General features: G+C 45.8%; 1 protein-coding gene and 2 pseudogenes across 1 annotated transcript; 1 reads left to right on the top strand and 2 right to left on the bottom strand.

Annotated features, from left to right (window-relative positions):
• Window positions 1-1,786: 1,786 nt before the first annotated feature.
• On the bottom strand, window positions 1,787-6,021 carry LOC112296518 (protein N-terminal asparagine amidohydrolase-like; annotated as a pseudogene).
• A 5,480-nt stretch (window positions 6,022-11,501) lies between these two features.
• Window positions 11,502-12,432, top strand: LOC128780358 (olfactory receptor 2G3-like; annotated as a pseudogene).
• A 2,310-nt stretch (window positions 12,433-14,742) lies between these two features.
• On the bottom strand, window positions 14,743-15,711 carry LOC128780530 (olfactory receptor 2A12-like). The gene has a single exon (XM_053920998.1). It carries the CDS (start codon window positions 15,709-15,711, stop codon window positions 14,773-14,775), a length of 939 nt encoding a protein of 312 aa, XP_053776973.1. The 3' UTR covers window positions 14,743-14,772.
• Between the last annotated feature and the right edge of the window lie 7,102 nt (window positions 15,712-22,813).

The raw sequence follows: 22,813 nt of genomic DNA on the forward strand, positions 1-22,813 counted from the left end.
GATTAAATCATTACAGAGAAAATTGAAATGTTCTTTGAATATTCTCAAGTCCTCTGAATCCATCACTATGATTAAACTGAAGTTTATTCAGTGTGTTTTTCAGCTTTTGGTACACACAATCTTACGAATGAACAATATATAGAATTGTTCTTGTGTAAATTCAATTTTTAATGCTAACATGATATCAACATCACGTTTCTGACATCTACCTACTTGATAAGTATAGGCCTAGCATGTTCCCTTTGACAAGCGTTAGAATACACATTTCATTTATCTGCTATTGAACATTCGTTTCTTCCCAGTTCTTCACTTTTAATGATTCTGCAATAATGTCTTTGGACATTTCTCTCTATAGAAGTATTTTTCCAGGAGTTATGTTGCATATTACGGAATCGAAGTATTTAAGTTTACCACACACTCCTAAATTGTTCTTCCAAGTAGTAGATACACATCTATGCCTTTCATTCCCGTCAACACTTGATGTTTTTCATGTGTCTGAAACATCTTGACGTTCTTATGTATTGTACAGATGGAAAGTGGAACATTGCTTTTTGTTTCATTTATGATTCCCTACTTGCTAGTAAACCTAAGATCTTTTCATGAGATTGTTGGTAGTATTGTGAAGTGAGTGTGGTCGGTTCTGAAGTCAGACTCCTGTGTTCTTTTTTTTTTAATGAATTTATTGGGGGTGACACTGGGTAACAAAATTATACAGGTTTCAGGTGTACGAGTCTATCATACATCACCTGTACACTGTATTGTATGTTCACCACCCCAAGTCAAGTGTCCATCCATCACTATTTATCATCCTTAGACGGACTTCTGTGCTTTAATCCCAGCCCTACCTTCCCTTTACTAACTCAGTGGTGATGGGCAAGTTACATCACTGCTCTGTGTTTCAGTTTCCTCATCTGGTAATGGAGAGAACATAGTGTACACTGCAGAGAGTTCTTGGAAAGATTAAATAAGATAATAATGTACAGCATTTATCATGGAGAGTAACAAATGATGTGCTCAATAATATTAGATATTGTTTGCCTTTTCTTGATTGTAGTTTATTATATATATTTTGGGTATTAATTCTTTGTTTGTTACATGCATTGAATATGTTATATCTTCTTTTAGTTTACTATTAGTTTTCTTTATTGCAAAAGTCAGAGGCAAACAAAAGAAGAAAGTGAAAATCATCCATTACCTGAGACACAAATATAAGTACTGTCAACATTTTACTGTCTATATTTCAGGTTTTAAAATTTTTCATTGCGTTAATTAATATTTTTGAAGATATGTAATTCTTAAATCATTTATTATTTTTTTCATAATTTTTAAAGTTGAATTATTCAGTAAGTATTCTTCTGTAACTTGATTTAATACTCAACAATAGGTTTTGACATGTATCTATGCTGATTTGGTTTTCCTGCTGAAGAATATTCTTTCCACTGTCTTCTGACGAACAGACTAGAATGATAACTTAATAAATGGAATTCTTAATGAATTAATGAATTTTTCTTTACAATTTTTCCTAAGTGAACATATGTCAAAACTTTCACTGAGCTCATTAATTCAAGAAGGAACCAGTAAGATGTTAGGATTGGTTCAGGGAAGAACTTGACTCATAGAAATTAATGTTTTCCACTGAACATCTGCATTGTTATGAATATGAATCATGTGCATTACTGTGGACAGGAGTCATTTGCATAACTGTCAGTTTTTATAACTTCACAGCTATGCCTCCAGAGTTTTGAAATATCCTAGTCCATGGAAGGTCGTTTGAAGGAGTACACCCCTATACAGTCAGATAATCCTCAGAGTATCTCTAGGCAATACCAAGAGGGCACCAAGAAATCTCTTTCACCTTTTTGCAAGTCTTATATGGTGTTTTTTGGACAATACCCACCCTTGTGACCTTAGATAATCTTCAAAGATGATTCCTAATCACAAAACAAAACAGGGTGAATAAAAAAGAAATCCACAGGTGGATGCCCCGTAGAGAATCTTCACAACAGTGTAGTTAAAGAGACTATTCTCAATGTAGCCAAAGGAGGGACCAAAGGACAGATTTTCTTGAAAGAGCTAATGACAGTCAGCATTCTTCTGAAAAGCAACAACAGAAATGTGCTAAAAGAAAACAACTGACACATGATTTTTTTTTTTTGCCAAAATAAGATTATTTTGAAAGTCATTTGAAAGACACTATGACTCAATGGATGTAGATTTCAAATTCATATTCTGTCCAACCCCACCAATGGTCTCTGTTATGCCAAAAAGTGGATTTCTTTGGTAATTCCTATTTTTAGCTTCCTGGAGAAAAGATCTTTCTCCATAAGCCACCTTCTTGTCCTCCCCATCCTCGACCCCTCCCACTCTCCCCATCTTCCTCCTCCTCTTCTCCTTCTCCTTCTCCTTCTCCTTCTCCTTCTTCTTCTTCTTCTTCTTCTTCTTCTTCTTCTTCTTCTTCTTTCATCTTTGAGCAGAGCTTTATTTCCAGGAAATAGTGTGTTTTTTGTTGGAGATCAGTATTAAAAAATCAAGGTACATCTAATATGTTCAACAAAGTTGGGTGGGGGGGAGTCTCAGCAAGAGGGGAAGGGAGGGGGAAAGAGAGGGAGAGAAACATCAATGAGAAAGAGAAACATCAATTGGTTGCCTCTCAAATACACCCCTACTGGGGACCAAACCCACAACCCAGGTATGTGTACTGATCAGAAATCAAACCTTTTGCTTGGAAGGACAAGGATCAACCAACTAAGCCATACTGATCAGGGCAAGGATTGAATTTTTATGGGCACTTTATTCAGATGCCAGAGATCTGAGAAGGCCGTAGGTTATGTACCCTGAAAACCCTCTTAACATTTCATCTCAAGCTGACCTTTTTATAAGGAGAAGAAAAGCGTAGGTAAGGGGACTGGAAAAAAGTTAATCAGTTCAGAGTTGCAGCCTGACAGCAATTTTCCTAGTATTTCTTTATCTGCGGATCAACAATTCTTTGTCTGCATCACCACGTTCCTCCCTGGAACACAATGATCAGCCGACATCCTGACCCACTCACAGACCCCCTGGGGCACAAAGGCTGAATTGCTTGCCGTCCTCCTGGACTCATGGAGGTCATGTATTTGAGTTCCTGGAACAACAGCTTTCCACATGCATTCATCACTTACGCTTGTCAATGATAACTGCAGCTAAAATCTTTAACTCCTGAGTTCCCTTATCAGAAGTGGCATCCGGGGGTACAGTCTTACACGAATTGGTCCTGCTTTTGCAGCGTGAATACTAATCACTGGTCCTCCTGTTAACACTCACACAGGGTGCAGCCCTTCCCCTGGACCAAGATCTTGGAAGGAGGCTCTGTGAACCTCTGCAGTTTTCATGTTGACGGCAATGCCATAAATTATTGAAAGTGGTGTTCATTCCTCACAGTTGTTTAATTCTGTCACACATAATGTCACTAGGTGAATGTCATCATCTTGTCTGTCAAATGCACTAAGAACTTGATATGTAAGTTTTTGTGACAACTGCACCTTCTCACTGAAGCCACCTATGAGGTGCACCTTCAGGTGTCCACACACTGAGATGGTTGTAAGAGGATTTTATGGAGTTCATGATCAAGGGGATCTCAGTTTTGATGTTGGTTCCATTACCACGTGTCAAGCTGCTAGACCCATTACCTGTGTGCCTCGGGAACACAATGCGACAAGGGATGGCATCATCAGACCCCAAAATGGAGATGAAGCCATCCTTTGGGGAGCTTGCTGCAAACTGTCTTTGCAGAACATACAGCAGGTCCTGGGGTCCCAGTTGTAGAACAGACTGACCTCTGAGAAGTCTGGCTCTTTCCTCCAGAAGCAGGTCAACTCACATGAGGTGCCCTGTGGACTATGTCCCAGGGAGGCGGGCCTACATGTAATTTTGTACTCAGCAAAATATCAATAAAGAATGAAGATAAATCAAGACATTTACAGAATAAGAAAATTATGAAAACTTTTCACCAGCAGGACTCCAGCCAAGATACTTCTGAAGTGAGGACTTTGGAGGAAGGAAAGTAAATGCAGATGGAAGATCTGAAAGGCAAGGAAAGCCATACGGACCTGGGCAAGTGCAAATGAGCACTGTCCCTGCAAATCCATATGGATAATGTCTCATGGGGTTGAATGATACAAGTTAAAATACTAACAATGATAACATGGATATCGGGAGTGGGATAAATGGAAAAATATTCTAAAGTTCTTATGGATTATCTTGGAGGCCCTTCATCACTTTCTCCATCTCAAACACCAATTCCTCTTTCAGGAGCCACCTCAAATATTGCCCCCTCTGTGAACTCTTCCCCACATCCCTCAGAGGAAAGAATGAATCAGGGGGACCCTCCTCCAGGTTGCTTCCTAGTTGCGTGTGTCCCCTGCCCCGCCCACTAGCCACAACTACATCCCTCTCCATCCCTCCCAGTCCTCCCCCAGCATGGGCAGGGGAAGGGGCAGGACCAAGTTTTGTTCATCCTTTTGTCTCCAGTGTTAGTGATATTGATACACCATTGGCACCTTTGAGCGTTTGTAGAATCAAACAGGAGGTTAGAGAAACCATAGCACAGACAGAGAGGAACAGAGGAGCAATCCCAGAGGGCTCTCATGAAGGGGGCTCTGACTGGTGGCATGGGTGTGCCAGGGAGGAGCTGTGCAGGGTGGGAGAGCAGGAGTCTTCCAGACAGCAGGCTGTGGCAGGGCATCCTGGCCAGTGAAGTCAGGGGTGTCTGGGGATATACAGGTGGTGCAGGCTGCAGGAGAGTGCGGGTGCCAGATGGGAGAGGAGGCTGGAGACGTGGGCAGAGTCAGCTCAGGGGACTTTGGTGGCAGGACAGAAAAGCTGCAACTGAACTCTGCAGACAGGAACCAATGAAGGTTCTGCAGCAGGGGAGGAACGAGGTCAGAGCTGAAGGTTAGGAGATGATTCTACCACCCGTGTGAGCCCTTGTTGCCTACAGAGCCTAGTTGTTGAACTTGGGTCTTGGCTCTTGAGAAGGGAGGTAGATCTCAGACCTAGAGTCCCTGAATTCTCAGTCTGGGCAGCCAGGGAGAGTGGGTTCCAGGCTGGGCCAAGGAAAGGCTGGAAAAGGAACATCCCTCCAGAGCTGTGAAGAGGCCTTCGAGGTAGGAGGTTCCCTGTGGGGCAGGCAAAGGCCTCCAGCTCTGAGGGTCTCAGAGGGCACCTCTGTCAGACTTAGCTGCACTGGACCCCGCCAAGTCCTGAGCTCCCATTGAGTGGAGAAGGAGGCCTCTGAGGCCCAGTGAGTGCTGCAGGGGACTCCCTGCTGGGTGAGGGTCAGGAGAGAAGGATAGGAGCTGGAGAGAGACCAGTCATCACAGAGAAAGTTCAAGCCCTCCTGTGGCCACAGAGGTGGCTAGTAAAAAGGAGAGGGAGGGACTTTATCCGGGGAGTGCGGGGTACAGTGAGGCTCCAGAACTTGGCCCCAACTTCCCGCCACCCTTCTGTACCCAGAAAGAGGCTAGTATGAGATGGGGTGGCCCAGACTGAGGAGCCCTCCTGTCTCAGAAGCCAGGCTCCTGGGCTCAGCTCTCAGAGGCCTCTGTCCACTCTGGCTCTCTACTTCTTGGCCAAGCCCCAGCCTGGATCTTGCAGGGACACACTGGGCCAAGTTCCAAGCATAAATGGAGTCCCCCTGGACCAGCTGTACCACCTTTTCAAAAAGGGTGGAGCCTGAAGTCTCTTCTGCCCTCCAGGCGAGGCTGAACTCCTCCCTACCCTTTTGTCCAGAAACATCAAAAGAAGGGACTCCAAAATTTCTGCTGCCTCCTCTGTCTCAGAATCACAGAATGCAAGTTCTTCCTGTTAACTCTCAAGTCCTCAGAGCTACACTTCTCGGGGGTGCCGTGACACAGCAGGAGCCTGGCCCCTTCTCTCCTGCTTCAGAAAAGCTTCTCACCAAGGAATCTGAAATGCCAGACAGAACACACCCTCAAGGGCTGACACCTGAGATGCCACTGGGCAATTAAAGGCCACCATGGGCATCGTGCTTTAAAAAATACATATTAAAATGTCCCCACATCCCACATTCAATATAATTAATCTATCACTATATAACTATATAGCAGGTTGTAGAATTATATATGTTATGTATCAGTTAAATGAGTTGCCATTGACTAACTGATAAAATGTTATATTAATAGTCATTTAAACATGTGCTAATTTTTAACTTGTGGAATCTCTGTTTTTGAGCCTACAGCCTTTTCTTTCAGGTCTCGAAGACGTCTGTAGACTATGAAGTCTCAAGGACCATAAATATTTTGCCTAGAATTTCTAACTATTGAAACAGCCCTGGGCATGCCACCTGGCAAGGGGAGTGGACAATTTCATGGCCATCAACACCCTAGACCTCCCAGGGTGCTTCATTTTTTTTTCCTGGAGGAGGAAAAGCAGATGAGAAAAAAACCTGACCTCAGGGCCCGATGGATGCCCCAGGAACCTCCCCCCCAGATTGGCATTGCACCCCCTGCTGAGTCTTCCACACCCCTACCCCAACCGAGGCCTTCACAAGGGTGTGGCCTGAGCATCCTTGGGGAGCTGGATGCCACAGAGGGAGCCACAGGGAGGGATGGAGATGGATGTAGTTGTGGCTAATGGGCGGGGCAAGGTACACACGCAACTATGAACCAACCTGGAGGAGGGTCCTCCTGATTCATTCTTTCCTCTGAGGGATGTGGGGAAGAGTTCACAGAGGAAGCAATATTTGAGGTGGCTCCTGAAAGAGGAATTGGTGTTTGAGATGGAGAAAGTGATGAAGGGCCTCCAAGATAATACACAAGAACTCTAGAATATTTTTCCATTTATCCCACTCCCGATATCCATGTTATCATTGTTAGTATTTTAACTTGTATCATTCAACCCCATGAGACATTATCCATATGGATTTGCAGGGACAGTGCTCATTTGCACTTGCCCAGGTCCCTATGGCTTTCCTTGCCTTTCAGACTTTCCATCTGCATTTACTTTCCTTCCTCCAAAGTCCTCACTGCAGAATTGTCTGGCTGGAGTTCTGCTGGTGACAACTCCATCTCCTGGCTGCCTTACTTCCCCCTCTTTAACTTAAGCCTGACAGAATGCTAGAGGTGGGTGTGGCCCTGTGCTGGAAAGGGTGGATTCCCTAGGACATTCAGGCCTAAAAAATAATGCATAAAATCCTATGAAACCTACTTTGCTAATACCCTCAATTTAAGTGATAAGGGTCCAAGCATGAAATGAGTTTGTTTCCCCAAAGTTTTGTGGCCTTTTAGGTATCTGACCCTGACTCTAAATAAGCCCTCCTAGTTCTTTGAATGTTATCTATTATTTGAGCATTTCTACTTGACAATGATTGATGAGCTTTACATATACGCCCTGCATTCCTATGCAAATTAAACCTGAGAAAAGCCCCTCAAGGCAAGGGTCAGGGCACTCTCCCTTGAGAGAGTGGCTGCGACCCTTTCCCTCCACAGGACTCAGTAGTCCCTGTGAATTTGTTTCCTCTCAGCCACAAAGCCACAGACACTGTGGATTGGTGTGTGCTTCACTAGCTGGTGCAAGATCCTGGACTAGGGGGTCAAGTCACTTGAGAGTTCACCCTACTTCAGACACTCTTGCTGTGTGACCTTAGGCCAGTCGCCTCCCTTCTCTGGGCTTTGATAAGATGAGAGACTTGTACTAATGGTTATCAAAGCAAGTTTCAAGGAGGCTTCAACTAGTTTGAGGAACAGAGGGAGCCACATGTCTGGGTGAGGTGAGGGTGAGCCAAATGGTTCTGAGGTCCTTCAGAAGTCTGTCTTTGACAGAAAGGTTCAAGGACTTTAAAAACCTGACAATGTATAACTCTGAAATTATGAGACTCCAAGTTCTGTTTCCAAAACCCATGCAGTCCAGCGCTTCCAGTTCTGTTCTCCAGATAGCCTAGAGGATGGTGTGCCTGGGTCGCACATGCCTCCACCCCCATTTCAGCCTTGGCGGCCCTCCTTGGAGGACCTTTAACCACAGTCTCCCCTGGGCACCTGGAGAAGGGTGGGCCTAGGGGCCCTCTGCTCTGTCTCTGCAGCCCTGCTCCTGGCCCCTTTGCCTCCAAATCTAGGTGTAAATAAATAGGGTGGATGTCTATCCTGGAGGAGCAGTTCCAGGTTATTCCCCACCCCCCTCTTACAGCTGAGATCACAGTGGCCTAGCAGGGTAGGTAGCTTTCCCAAGGTCATGCAGCAAGCCAGTGCTCCAGTGAGCATGAGAGCCCGGCTCTTACAGGATGCTTAGGGGATGGCCAGAAAGTGAAGGCCTCATATGGACGTTAGGAATTCCGATCTCTTCTTGTTAATAACTGACCTTTCTGCCCTAGCTGGTGGCAGGCAGGGATGTAAACTGGGAGTCGTGGGCAACTTCACTCTGGTCTTGTGTCCATCTGGGCAGGGTCCCTTGTGAGGGAGCCCGGGTGCCCATTGTTGGGCCAGAGCCAGCAGGGAGCAGCCAGGGCCCTCAGAGCAGGCCAGGGCCCTTCTCTGCCAGAGATTTGCTTCCTCCTCTCACCAGCTCCAGTATTCTTTGGGTCCTTGTAGGGGTTTAGGAGGCAGAGAAGTGTCTGCATCTTATGTTCCCACCTGAGCTGGCTCAGGCAGAGGATGCCCTGCATGGCTTTTGGCATTTATTCACCGCCCACTTTGTTCTCTGGCATAAACTCAAAATGACCTTCACCCAACTTCCCAACCACCCTGAAGAGTCCCATGTCCAGAAGAAGCACTGAACTTCAGAGAGGTGACGTCATTTGTGCAGCTTACACAGCAAGAGGGGCAATGTTGCTGCTGGAGCTCAGGTGGACTTGACTCCAAATTCAGGGCCCTCTGCCTCGCATGCCACCTCAGGCTACCATGGCCTTGGTTTGCCAGCCTCAGAGGTCTACTGGCCTCTGGTATCTAGAATAAAAGTCTGTTTCTCTTTCTTCTCTCTTTTGTCTTCATGACCACACTCCCCCTCTGGGGGCTGCCCTGGTCCCACCCTGGAGTGAGTGAGTCATTCTGATCTGGATTACTGTTTGGTCTCCTACCTAGCTCCTCACACACACTAGTGAGAAGTTAGGCATTCACTCTCAGGTACCCTCCTATCCCAAACACTGCCTTAACCAGTAAACACGTTTGCATTAGACCACGGAAGCTGATGCCCAGGTGCGGGTCAGTGGAGGAGATGAACCTGGACAATAGCAGCCTCCCTTCTGGTCTCCCCTGGCCTCCCCAGGTCCACTGCATCCTCCTCCATCTCAGATTTTCCTGTGTCATCTCCAGCCTGAGAAGCCAAAGCTGTATATTCCATCTTCAAAGTATCTTTTGGATCTTTCTTCCTCATTATAAAAGTAATTCATGTTTATTGTGGAAAATTAGGTAAATTCAGATAATACAAGCAAACAAATACCACTATAAATCTGATGACCAGAAATGACCACTGTTAAAATTTTGGTATATTTCTTTCCAATTTTTTGTCTATGCACATACATTTTCATACTATTAGAAGAGTTTCATGTCCTCCTTTTTAACATAGCAATCCATTGGCACATCTCCCCACACTGTGCAATAGTCTCCAAAATGTGATTGGAAGAGCTACAAGGTGTTCAATCATATCAATATATCATAATTAATTTAACTAGTCTCATAAGATCAGACATTTCGGTTGTTTCCGGTTTTCCTATTAGAAATAATACTGCAATGGACATACTTTATGAAATCTCTTTCTACATCTCTGATTTTTTCGTACGCAATAATCTTTAAAGTGAAATTCCATAACATCAAATTTTCCTAAAGAAAGATGATAGCAATTTATTTCTCGCAGCAATATATGAGAATTCCTCATTTACTATAAACTGGCCAATGGTTGGCATTATCATTTTAAAAGAACTCTTTCCAATTGTATATGTACAAAAGCTGTTGTTTTATTGATGCTTTAACTTGCTATCTTTAACTATTATAAAGGTTAATCCTTTTTGGGTTCATTGGCCATTTGAATCTCCTCTTTGGTGAATGTGTTATTCATATCTCACTCTCTGTTGTCAGAGTTTTCTTTATGTTTTAGAAGAGATCTTTGTTTATGAATGACATTAATCATTGTCTTCCACATATATCGCAAACATTAGTTTTATTAACTTAGAAAACATTTTCTTTTTGTTCTGTGGCCAAAATTTTCATATTTTTCTTTGCTGTTTCTTCCTTTGTTTTTCTGCTCCTGTGGCAGGAAAAGATGTTGGCATTCACGTGGGGGGAATGTGAGCAGCTTGGGCATGATGTGGACACAAGGAAGCTGAGCCAATGTTCTCTGCACAATCAAACAGATCAGTTGCTGCCAACTAGAGAGGAAAATGCCGGGGGGGCGGGGAGGAACTGTTGCAGAGATGACGTAGGGACTTGACACAATTAAATATTCTATTATAAATGGTTCCTGTTCTGTGCTGCACAGTAAGTCATCTCCCCTGCAGGATAAGTCCTACAACTGCGAACCTTGGGTGGGTGAGGTTTGTGCATAAAGGAGGGAGAGCAGAGAGCTGAGCCATGGAGGAGGCCAGTGCAGCTGAGGCACATGAGTGAGGCAGCGGGAGGATGGTAGTCAAGGACTCAATGAGAGCAGGGGTTTTAGAGCAAGGTGACCTGGCAGGGATGCACAAAGAACCTTCCAAAATAGTGGAGAAAGTATTGGACTTCTTATAGCTGATCAATGAGGAGCTATGTTCTTTATTTGCACATTAAAGGGAAAGGATTTCATCACCTTGAGGCTGAAGGACTTACTTGGAAACATTCAGGTGATGTTTAAAAAGCCATTCTCTGTCCCAACCTAAAGTAAACATTTATCCATATATTTTCTCGTATAATATTTTATAGTTTTATTTTTTTGCATTTAACTTTTAACATGTTTACAATTTATCTTAGTAGATAGTGTAAACTCACTTTTTCACCCAGATTATTTAAAACTCTTCCTTGCTCCTGATTTATAATATAAATAAATAGTGAGCATTTAGGTAAAAATGTGTTGAATGAATGACATAATTAATGAATACCAATGAAGCCTCAAATACCAGAAAAAGTTAAATCATAAATATTAACTCTAACCCAAATAATAACCCTGGTCCTTATTTAAACCAAGGCTTAGCAACCTCTGTAGTCCCAAGAGAAAATAGAAATGGGGTGAATAATAGAGAGTAAATAAAGGCTCAGCCAGTAAAAGGAGGCAGAGACAGCCACAGGCCACAATGGCTCACAGCATAGAGCACTTCACTGACTTGATCTTCTCCATTTTTATCACTGTGACCCTCAATGAAATCCTGAACCAAGCCCTAGTACCACTCAAACTACTATGGGGACATATCTTGTGGGGCCATCTGCTGATCCAAACTTCTTGTTAGGAAATGTAAATGAGACGAGTGTGGAAATTCCTTGCACACACTTGGCACAGACACTCAATAAATTCCGTATCCCCCAAACTCTCTGAACAGGCAGATCACGATGCAGGAAGTCAACCAGTCCTCTCTGACAGAGTTTATTCTACTGGGCTGTGCCCCTTATCCCAGGATCAATCCTCTGTTCTTCACCTTTTTTCTAGTCTTCTGCCTGTTGATCTTCGAGAGCAACAGCCTCCTTATCACCCTCAGCCACCAGGACTTGAGCCTCCACACGCCCACGTACTTTTTCATCAGCATTCTCTCCCTGCTGGATGTGTGCTACACGACCACTACATGCCCCAGATGCTCGTGCACATTCTCAGCAGGAAGAGGGTCATCTCTTTTGCTAGATATGTGGCCCAGATGCACATCTTCCTCCTCTCTGGGATCACCAAGTCCTGGCTTTTTTCCATCATGTCCATGGACGGGTACATGGCCATCTGCCTCCCTCTCCAGTACAACGTCATGATGAGCCACTGGCTTTGGGACCTCATGGTGGACATCTGTGCAGCCTATGGTGTGTGGTGGTCTGTGTTATACCTTCTTTGCCATGTGACTGCCCTACTGTGGCCCTAATGATATTGACCACTACTTTTGTGAGTTTCTTGCTGTCCTGAAGCTGGCCTGTGCAGACACATCCCTCGGTGACTGTATGGACTTTATTGTGGGCTTCAGTGTCATTGTGGTCCCACTCTCCCTAGTTGTCATTGTCTATGCCAACATCTTGGCTGCCATCATGAAGATCTGCTCAGCTCAGGGGCAGATCAAGGCCTTCTCTCCCTGTGCCTCTCACATCACTGTGGTCACTGTGTTCGCCATCCCTTGCATCATTAGGTACATGAGCCCTGGCCCTGATTCCTGGTCAAACAGTGGCAAGAAAATGGCCCTTTCTACATATAATACTGCCACAGCCTTTCTCAACCCTGTCATCTACAGTCTGAGGAACAGGGACTTTCCTCAAGTTGATGGGATGAGTCAGGGCCCCTTTAAGCTGAAGCCCTGGGAGCAAAGCAGGACACACACTCACCATGAGCACTCTCCCATGACACCTGGAAGAGCTGGACTCCACCAGGCTAACATCACCCTGAACCAGGGGGAGGACACAGGGTGCTCAGACATTGGCTGTATCTGTGGTGACGCAGTGTGAGAGGGAGGTGACAGAGTAGATGGAGCACAATGGTCAAGAGCCTGGACTTTAGTGCCACGCAGACCAGGATGAGACACTTGGTTTCACCAATGACTAGATATGTGATTTTTGTAAGTCATTGAATTACTCTAAAGTTTGTACCTCTTCTTTACAGGGAAGTGGAAATGCTTAAATGAGATAATAGATGAAACGTGCTTGGTACAGAAATTGGCATGTAGTAATCTTTCAACAAATGTTTGTTTTGATTTTTTAAATTTATGGCTCAGGGATGAACTATCAACCAATAATCAGCTATGATTCTCCTGATCCGTGGAAGTGAGTAGAGTCCTAGACAGTAAATTTTAAAATGGGGAGGGAGGAAGAAGTAAAAATCCAAAGACCTCAAAGTAGGGAAACTTAGCGTGAGAAAGAGATTTGAGAAGGAGGAAATGAGCCAGTATCTACCCAGCTACAAACTGCGCCAGTTAAAGCATCTGAGGTCAACTGAAATTATCTTAGAAAGGGAAAAAATACTATCAGTACCACTTGTTTCTGTTCATTTGCATGTGTTTTTCCCTTTTCCTCTTGTTTCAAGTAAAATCCATTTTGGAAAACTACAGCCTGTCTTGGGTGACCTCAAGGAGAAGGGACTCTGTCCACTTAAGAGTAAGGAAAATTAGAGAGGGGAGAGGGCATGTTGTTACCCCCAGATGCAAACTTTAGCTTGGAGGGACCTTTCCTGACACTGTGCTTATTCCTCATAGAACGTTCACAAATGTAAAAAGTTTTCTTCCAGGCCTCACCAATCTGCAGGGTCATATTAATGTATTTCCCATATTTACTGGCTTTTTATTTGACTTTGATGGCTGTTGCAGGGTCTCCAGAATCCGACAAAGCAATCCCCAAGACTTTCTGGGACATTTCCCATAAGCTAACACGCAGCCCACTCAGGTTCTTCTTTCCAGTCCCCTTGCTGATGCACATGGTTACGAAACCTCCTTGCACAGAAATAGCAAGCTGTGCTGGCCAGAACTATTTAACATGAAGGCCTGGGTCCGCCATGAGAGCCCATGGCTACAGGTGCACAATGTCCTCAAAGACACTATTCTACCCCACTGTCGATAGGTGTTGTATAAATAATGGAGCCAAAGTAAAAAGCAGATAAGGAAACGGGGTATATAATTTCATCATGCTTACAGACATTTGAATAATATCATTAACATAGAAAGAGCTCTCATGAATTGGAAAGAAAAACATAAACATCCCAGAATAATGGGAGCAGATAGGAACAGTTCACAAAACAAGTCCAAATTATCAGTAAGCATATGGGAAATCCCACCACAGTAGGAACCAAAGAAATGAAAAGTAAAATACCAGTGAGATATCCTTTTTTCACTTTTGAAACTGGCTAGTTTTTAAATAATGAAATCAGGGGTGACCAGAAGACAATAAAAGATAGACTTTCACACATGGCTGGTGAGAGTATAAATTGATTTTTTTTTTGCAAGAGAATCTGGTTTATGTATCAAGAACCTTCACTACTTTGGCTTAATACTTCCAGTTTTAGGACATATCAAATTTGCACTCAATATTCCAATACCTAGAGAAACATGGACTCATCTGTGAAGCCATGCCCACCACCTTGTCACTTCTCCAGGGTGCTACCAGCTGCATGCTTAGTATCTTAGGCATCCTTGTCTTAGTACTCATCTCTCACACACTACACTGGGACTTGAGTTATCCATGCCTGCATCCACAGGACCTAGCCTTAGGCCTGCCATACAGTAGCATCAATGAACATTTGCCATTGGTAATTGCTAATACCATGTATGCCATTACAAGATGGTAATTAGCCTTTCTCAAGATTCAGACACAGAGCATACCACAAAACACATTCCCTCAGTCTCAATAAATGATTTTAAAGGCTCCGCTTTTGTTAACTACTAAGTTGACAGAAGTGTCCCTTCTTTTGTTAACTACAAAGATTCTGGAATAAAAGGGAACTGCAAGACTGATGTGCCTAGGAGACATTTCATGGTATTCACCTGTCAGCCAAACCATGGGCTGTCCCCCAGGACCAGTGTAGTGTTGAGAGTGGGGCTGAGGGGGCGTGTGCTCTGGTGCTCCTGAGTTATGTTAATGAGTGTTGGTGCATTGACTGTACATCATGAGTCTTGTTTCTCTGTCCCCCAGCTAGCCTCCCAGGGCCTCATTCTGGGGCTCTGCCCCAGCCTGTCACCTTGAGGAACGCCCCCTTGACATCTTTATTGCGGAGGCTATAGATGATGGGGTTGAGGAAAGCAGAGATGATGTTGTAGAACAGGGCCAACTTTTTGTCTTCCTCTGGGGAGGCCTCAGAGCCAGGCCTCATGTACATGACCAAGACTGGCACGCAGAACATGGTGACCACAGTGATATGGGAGGCACAGGTAGAGAAGGCCTTCAGCCGCCCCTGGGCTGAATGGATCCTCAAGATGACAATGAAGATGTTGATGAAAACCACAAGGATAAGGAAAAGTGGAACCAGGATGACACAAAAGCCGAGCATGAAGTCTACTTGGTCATTGACTGAGGTGTCTGCACAAGCCAGTTTTAAGAGTGCTGGGACTTCACAGAAGAAGTGGTTGATCTGGTTGGGGCCACAGTAGGGCAGACGCATGGCAAACACAGTGTAGACAAGAGCGGAGGTGACACCCCAGAGTCCACAGAAAATGACCATCGCCCCACACAACAGTGGGCTCATGATGACCTTGTACCTCAGTGGGTGGCAAATGGCCACGTACCTGTCTATAGACATGATGGCAAACAGCCAGGACTCAGTGACGCCTAGCACCAAGAAAATGTACATTTGGGCCACACAGCTGGCAAAAGAGATGGTCTTCCTCTGGCTGGCCATATGTGCCAACATCTGGGGCACAGTTGTGGTGGTGTAGCCCAGATCCAGCAGGGAAAGGATGCCAATAAAGAAGTACATGGGCGTGTGGAGGTGCGAATCCAGGCAGATGAGGATACTGATCATGCTGTTGCCCAGAATACTCAGCAGGTAGGTCATCAGGAAGGCTGAGAAGAGCAGTGGCATGGTCCTGGGACTGAAGGAGAAGCCCAGAAGGATGAACTCAGTCACATAGGACTGGTTGGGCTCTTGCATTGTGTTCTGCTTCAAATGAAAAAGAAAGACCAATTCTGACAGAGGACTAGCTAAACTATGCCACAGAGTGAGGGCTACTGATGGGGTTGTGGTGGTGGTCAGTGTCCAGTTATGATGAAACACCATCTGCCCCTCAACATGACAGCCCATTTCACCTGCTCTTGTGCACTGTCACCACTCCCAGGAATCTTATGAGGAGGAAGGGGCTTTCCCACGTGGTCCAGGCTCTGTCTCTGACCCACCAGTAATTACCCATCTCAGCCTCAGTTTCCTCAGCTGTGACATGAAAGCATTGGACTAGCTGGTCTGTACTTTCCCTTAGTATCCTCTTCTCCTGAGTTAGACTACCAACTGTTTACAGATAAATATGGGTGTACATACTCCATGAAATTGGGCAAATTTTAGTGAGAGAACCTCTTCCTTCCTGTTGAAGATATCGATTTCTGTTTCCACTCTACTTTTACCCTCAGTGTGCCCCAGCTCAGGACACCTCCCTGACCACCCGCCCACACCATCACAGGTCATGCTGTGTTAGAAGCAATGCTGAGTTCCGAATCTTGGTTCTATAATTGCCTGAGTAAATGACCTTGAGAGAGCCCTTTACCTGGCCTCATAACCCTTGGAGACTACTTCCTCAAGAACAAAATGAGAGTCATTGTCACTTTGTTACAAGTTTGCTGCAAAGATTGGGTGAAGTTTTGGCATGAAAAGCATCACACAGGAGGCCTACCATGTGGTAGATGCCTAATAAATGTTAATTGCATTTCTGGATGGCTCTCCATGCACAGGACTGAGATTCAGGTCCAAAGTATGCCAGCTAAGATTCTGGGAAATACCACATCCTCTAGGATGCTCACACATTTCACCCTCCCAGATGCCTACATTCTGTTGCTCCTCCCAGCATTTAATTTACTCTCTTAGCCTGTTACAGACCCTACCTCTTTCTCAACTGAAGCTCCTCAAGCCTTCTTTCTTCCTGCAAAATGGAGAGAGGACAGCCTTACTGGAGAGATGTCATGTGTATCATCGGTACTGAGAGAATGAGAGTGATCTTGGTGCTGTCAGTGTTATTCCTTTCCTGGCACCAATTTTTTAGATCGAACCTACTTGTTCTGCAGTCTGCTTGTTCTCCTTTGGAACAACATGAATGAGTCTCCCAAGAACCCATGCCTATATTTCCTTATTTTTTTAATCCTCACATGAGGATATATTTATTGATTTGAGAGACAGAGAGAGATAGAGAGAGAACAATGATGTGAAAAACATTGATCAGTTGCCTCCTATACCTGCCCTGAACTGGGGATCAAACCTGCAAACTAGGTATGTGCCCTGACTGGGAACCAAACCCATGACCTTTCGGTGTATGGGACCATGCTCCTACCAAGTGAGCCATTCAGCCAGGGCAAACATGTGTTTACATTGAATACATCAGATGATTTCCTGACTTTGGCCAAAGAACTGAACACACTTTGAACCTCCCATATGCCATGTATTTTTCTAGGATTTTCTAAAAGATTACCCCACAACTTTCAGCTGGCTGGCAGATAACTGTTTTTGTTAAATTCCTACCTTTCACCAAAGGCCTTTGTAGGTTGCATTGTCTCTCCAGGCTGGCCTTCATTTCTGCATAAAGAACAATGGTGTTTGGCCAGGTGGTCTTGAAGGGAGAGGAAGCACACAGCAGCCTGGAAGGGCATGGTGTTTAGAGACAGTGGGTTCTGCTGGAGTCCTGGCTCTGGTTTCCCCTGCTATGCCACCTTGGGCTATTAGCGCACTTTTTAGGCCTCAGTTTCCTCGCCTGTAGAACAGAAATACCATCACATGCCTTGAAAGCCACATTCTTCATGAGAAGAATAATTTCAAAAATGTGAGAATCTTTTACCTGGGGGCCAAGAGTCAAAAAACCAGCTGCCACTTCTCACTTTTCATTGTTTTACATAAAGCCAATGAAAGGGGTTGCTCTTTAAGAGTCTTGTGTTAGTGGATAGTTAACCTGACTGAGCCATATGTGAAGGCTGAAGGCAAGTGGAACAAACTCTCTATAAATCAGCATCATGTGCCCAAGGATGCTGTTCTGCAACCAGAACCTCTGGTGAGAAACTCGGGCTCCCTGAACCTCTGGGTCCCCATCATCCTTCCCCCAACACTCCAGTGAGTAAAACACTCTTCACTAGGAAAGAAATTGCCTGACTCTCAGGACTAGGAACCAGAGAGTCCCCATGTGAGGGCAAACAAAGGGCGACGTCATTACCCACCATGGTTAGCCTGACCTCTGTGCCTCTATTTGGGCTAAAAATAAGGCAATCAACTTTCGGCCTGTACCCTACAATATACCTTAACATTCATTCTCTCTTTGAGTCTCATGAGGACTCTTTGAGAAGTACAGAGTGGGGATCATTGTCTCCATCTCACAGATGGAGAAACTGAGGCTCAGGGAATATGTGGGAGAAATTGAATTTCATTCATGTGTGGCTCCTGCAGGGTTTCCCATGAGCAGCAAAACCATAGCTAACCAGAACTCCACCAGTCTGAATCCGCAATTTACTGAAGTGTTTTCTGGCCTTGATTCTCAAAAGGGAAAGAGAATCACGAGGGCAAAGAATCTTGAGTTGGCAGAAACTGATGGCATCTCTAAGATCAATGCAGTCATGCCACTCAGAAACTTGGGAAAATCTCCTCATCTCCGTACTCATTCCCCGACATCCTGTCTGTCCCCATTGCAACCACCTCCAAACTGCCTCTTCCATCCATCCATCCCCCACTAATCCCACTGCCACTGTCTGGTTCAGACACTGGTACCTCTCCCCCACTTGGAGTTTATCTCAGTCCTCCAGCTGCATCTTTGCTCAGCCCCTTTTATGCACTGGTTTGCAGAGCACCATTTCTAAAATGAACATTTGATGGGGCCACTTCTTCAATCCTGCAATGTCCCCCTTACCTAAAGGGGAAAGTCTAAGAGAGTTAGAGCAATACCCTGGCTGTGCTCCTTAAAGCCAGACCCACTTTTGGTCATCAGACTCCAAGGCAGGCCAGACACTTTAGAGAAATCCTTGGCTGCTGCAAGGGCTGACACAGAGAGCATGAGAGTGACCCGAGGTGCCACATGCAGAGAGGAGATGTAGGAAGAAGACGGATCCCAGGTTTCCATGGAAGTTCATCACAGAGTTGAGACTGGGACCCAGACTCTAGGCTCCTAACTGGTCAGCTCCTTGGACTCTGTCTTAGCTCAAGGCAGCAGGCCCATGTTAACTTGGAAACTCCACGGGTCAAACACATCCCCACTGAGCAGCTCGGCTTCAGCATACATAATTTTATTGTTTCCCTTTACTTAATACAGAGCCTGGCACATAGTATGACCCAATAAATGCTTGCTGAATGAGCTACAGACCAGGAGGAAGGAGAAAGAAAGGAGTATAGAAATTGTCTATCCCCCTATACATTTCCTTCCTGTTCCTCAGTCATCTGGAGAAAATTACGTGTGTCTGGAGGTCATGCGCCCCCAGGAGAGATCAGGGCACAAGCTGGTTGAGGGAGGAGGATTCAGAGAGTTGGTAACAAGTATGGTGAATCTCTCTAGCATTTGTTTCCACTCCTATCCAAGCTGGTAAGTAATAATACCGAATATTATTTTCAATAATATAGTAATTCAACAATTTCACAATATTATATACTTTTACCTAATAATATCATGATTTTAATAAATCAATATATTTATTATATGTTGTGACAGCAGACTCTGTGCCAAGCACCATGACATGTGCTTTACATGCATTATTTCATTTTATCCCCATAACTGGGGTGATAGTTGAAAGATTGAATAATAATTATGGGCACCTTCCAAACAGAACAGACACCTGTCACAGGAGACAGCAGAAGCTGTGCCTGATTGCCTGCAGGCTGCACATGTGCTCTGCACAGAGCCACCTGTGAGGTGGGCATCACTTCTACACCCATTTTACAGTTAAGGAAAGCAGTGACACAACCTGCCCAGGGACACACCCACAGCCAACTGCAGAGCCTGTGCTCATAAAAACACCAGGTGACTCTGAGCATCCACAACAAGAATGTGGTTGGACTGACCTGCCTGAAAACAGTTCTTCCTTCTTCCCCCACCACTTACTTGCTCACTTGCTCTCTCATTTCCTGCCTCCTCCAGGGTAGAATCTGAAAGGAAAGAGCAGGAGAAGGACAAGCAGAAATCATGGCCAAAATACAACATGAATGAAGCTGGGGCAGGCAATGCACCAAGCCAAGCAGGTGCAAGGGGGCAGTGATGCCAGGCTGCTGGTGCCCACTCTGTGCACAGAGACACAGCCATATGCTGACCCTCCCTGAGGCCTCATGTTCCCCTCTGCCCTCCACACTATGCCTTACTTCTTCCCAGCAAGCTCCATGAGGTCAGAGTCCAGGAGGGTGCTGCCAGAGCTGGTCTTCCCCATGTCCTCTTCCTGCCTTGTCCCGCAGCCCCTGGAACCCTCAGTGCTGCCCACAAAGTGAAGAGAGCTCTGGCTCTGGGCATGAACGTACCCAGGGGTACCCTCCTGTGAGGGACAGGGGTGTGCCGGGCCACAGGCCCGATGGGGTGAGCCATAAAGCCCGGGGGATCTGGCGATTCTGAGAAATGAAGACAGAGCAGGTGTAACCAGGGTGTGAGGTGGCAGGTTCCCATCTGTGAGCAGCAAATATGCACTAGAGTACAAACCAGAGACGCAGACTGGGCAGAATAGAGAAACAGAGTCACAGCAGGAAGAATCAACAGACGCAGATGGGCAGCCAAGGAGACACAGAGGACCAGAGAGGCAGGAAAGGGTGCCACTAGCCTGGAAAGGGATGGAAACTGAAGACAGGTCAGAGACGAGCCTGGAGCCTGGCCCCACGGAGCAGGTGTTGACCTTCAGGGGCCCCTGGTGAGTGGGCTGGGGCAGCTGTCACCTTCACTCACCCACTCCTGCCAGAGCACACTGTGCATGGTTGCCTGAACATGCAAGCTCCTTAAGCCCCGCAGGCAGAGGCTGCTTTAGAGTAGGATTCTGCCCCAGCCCTGAACCCCCAACCCTGGTCTTCCCCTCCCAGTCTTTCTTGTACTGACCTAAAAGCAAGTGCTGGTCCCATCTGACACCAATGGTGTGCCCTCTAAAGCCACCCTTTGCCCCATATCTGCCTCTCTACACTTCCATCTCTAACCACACTCTCTTCTGTCCCCCAGAATCCCCAGGCTTTGTGACAAGGCAGTACCTCTCACTTGCCCTACTTTTCCTCATGAGGGTATGTGGGGTTATCTAGTCACCATCCCTCCTCCTGATAAGCCCTCAAACCCTGCTCCGATGCATCTTCCCCAGGCTGGAACCCCCTCACCCAGTACCCTTAGTGCCAGGCTGCAGCCCCAGCAGGCACCTCCCACTGACAGCTTGGGGATAGCCCCACCCTTCCCTCAGCAAGGGCAACCTCTGGGGAAGCAAGTGTGCATAGGGGACCCAGCAGTGTGTCATCAGACACACACAAAGTCACTGCAACCTGGTGAAGTCACTTAGCTTCCCAGAGCCTGAGCTTCCTCACTGTAAAATGGGGCTGTGTTCCCTATGTCATAACAACACTTACCATTGGCTTGTTTTATTCTGAGTAGTCATTATGGGCCAGATATTTATACTAAATCCCTATAGCACTATTATCCCTATTTATAGATATAGAAATGGAAGCTTGCAGGCTTAAGTAGGCTGTGCAAAGCTAGGATACTGAACACGGTTTTGCCTGGCCACTCAGGCTGTGCTACTGCCTGGTGTGGAACCCAGTGTACGATCCAGCCCAGGCCAGAACAGAGGCGGGGGGGGGGCCTCTCAGGCGGGAAGAACAGAGCCACTGTGGACGGGAGGTGGTGGCTCACACATTTAGACCTCAGGTCACAACTTTGGAGGGCAGTGGGCTCTTCCGGGGCTTCGGATAGATACACATTCTTCCAGGGATAAGGAAGGAAAAGGGGAAAGGGACCAGCATTTATTGTGCACCTTCTATGTGCCCAGCTTGGCACCAAGTCATTTAATTCTCCAACTACTCTGTGAAAGAGGCACATTATTTCCCCTTCCCAGGTGAGGACACTAATGTTCACAGGCAAAAGACTTGTCCAAGGTCACGCAGCTGCTCCAGGCAGCTGAGATCCCAGGCTAGCTCTGCCTGGCTGTAAAGTACCTCCAACACACTCTGTCTGCAGTGGGGGGTGGTGACAAGCTAGCACTACCCAAGTCTCTACCCACCCAAGTCTCTAGCCTGGGCATGGGCTCCCCTCAACTTCTCTGACCCCCTCAAGTTGGACTCCAGCCTTTGTGGGAGTTGAGTTGTTCATGAGTCCTTTACCTCAGCTGCAGGGTGGCAGAGTCTGAGAGAGACGCAGAGAACCCTGACTGTCAGTCTGGGGACCCCTCCACTGCGGGTTCTTTGATCCACGGGGCAATTCCTGATAGAGTCTGCCACGTGTTCTAAGTGAAGTAATCCATGCTCGTCAGAGAAAATTCATACAGACAGGAAGGAAGAAAAAGAATGTAGTTACCCTGTAGTTCCTTCCACACAACAAAGAAAACTTCCTTATATTTCTCTCTAATTTTTTTCTGTACCTAACAAAAGTGACGTCTTCCCTCACCTAACTGATGTTGTACTTTACATACAATTTTAATGTGACACACGTTAGTTGGGTGACTATTCATTTCCCGCTTTTTGCTGATATGACCATATTCCTACTGACATTTGTTTGGGGGCCGTCGGTGCTGAACCCTCAGAGTCCCAAGGACCCTTCCATGTCTCTCTTACCCAGAACCTGTCCAGCTAAGCCAGTCATGGGACCTGGTCCCGTTCTGTGAGACAAAATGAAACCTCAGCTGAAGAGTTTTGTGAAAATATTTATTTTCTTAACAAAGGGAGAGAGTGACAGTGATACAACCTCTTCTCCCAAGTCCCCTTTCTCTTACCACAAATAAAGATGTCATGTCTGGACTTGAGCAAGCCATCTGGAGACCGTGAGCAGAACAGCTCAGAGAGCACAGGGGTGCTCCCACCTACATAACGCAGCTGTGAGCTGACCCACGTCGCTGGTTGTCTCAAGACTGCTTGTTCT

The sequence above is a fragment of the Desmodus rotundus genome, chromosome 3 (assembly GCF_022682495.2).
Source record: "Desmodus rotundus isolate HL8 chromosome 3, HLdesRot8A.1, whole genome shotgun sequence".
Taxonomy (NCBI): Eukaryota; Metazoa; Chordata; class Mammalia; order Chiroptera; family Phyllostomidae; genus Desmodus; species Desmodus rotundus.

Bases quoted from the DNA above. Each gene is read 5' to 3' on its own strand.
- LOC128780530 (XM_053920998.1), bottom strand. From the start codon at position 15,711: ATGCAAGAGCCCAACCAGTCCTATGTGACTGAGTTCATCCTTCTGGGC.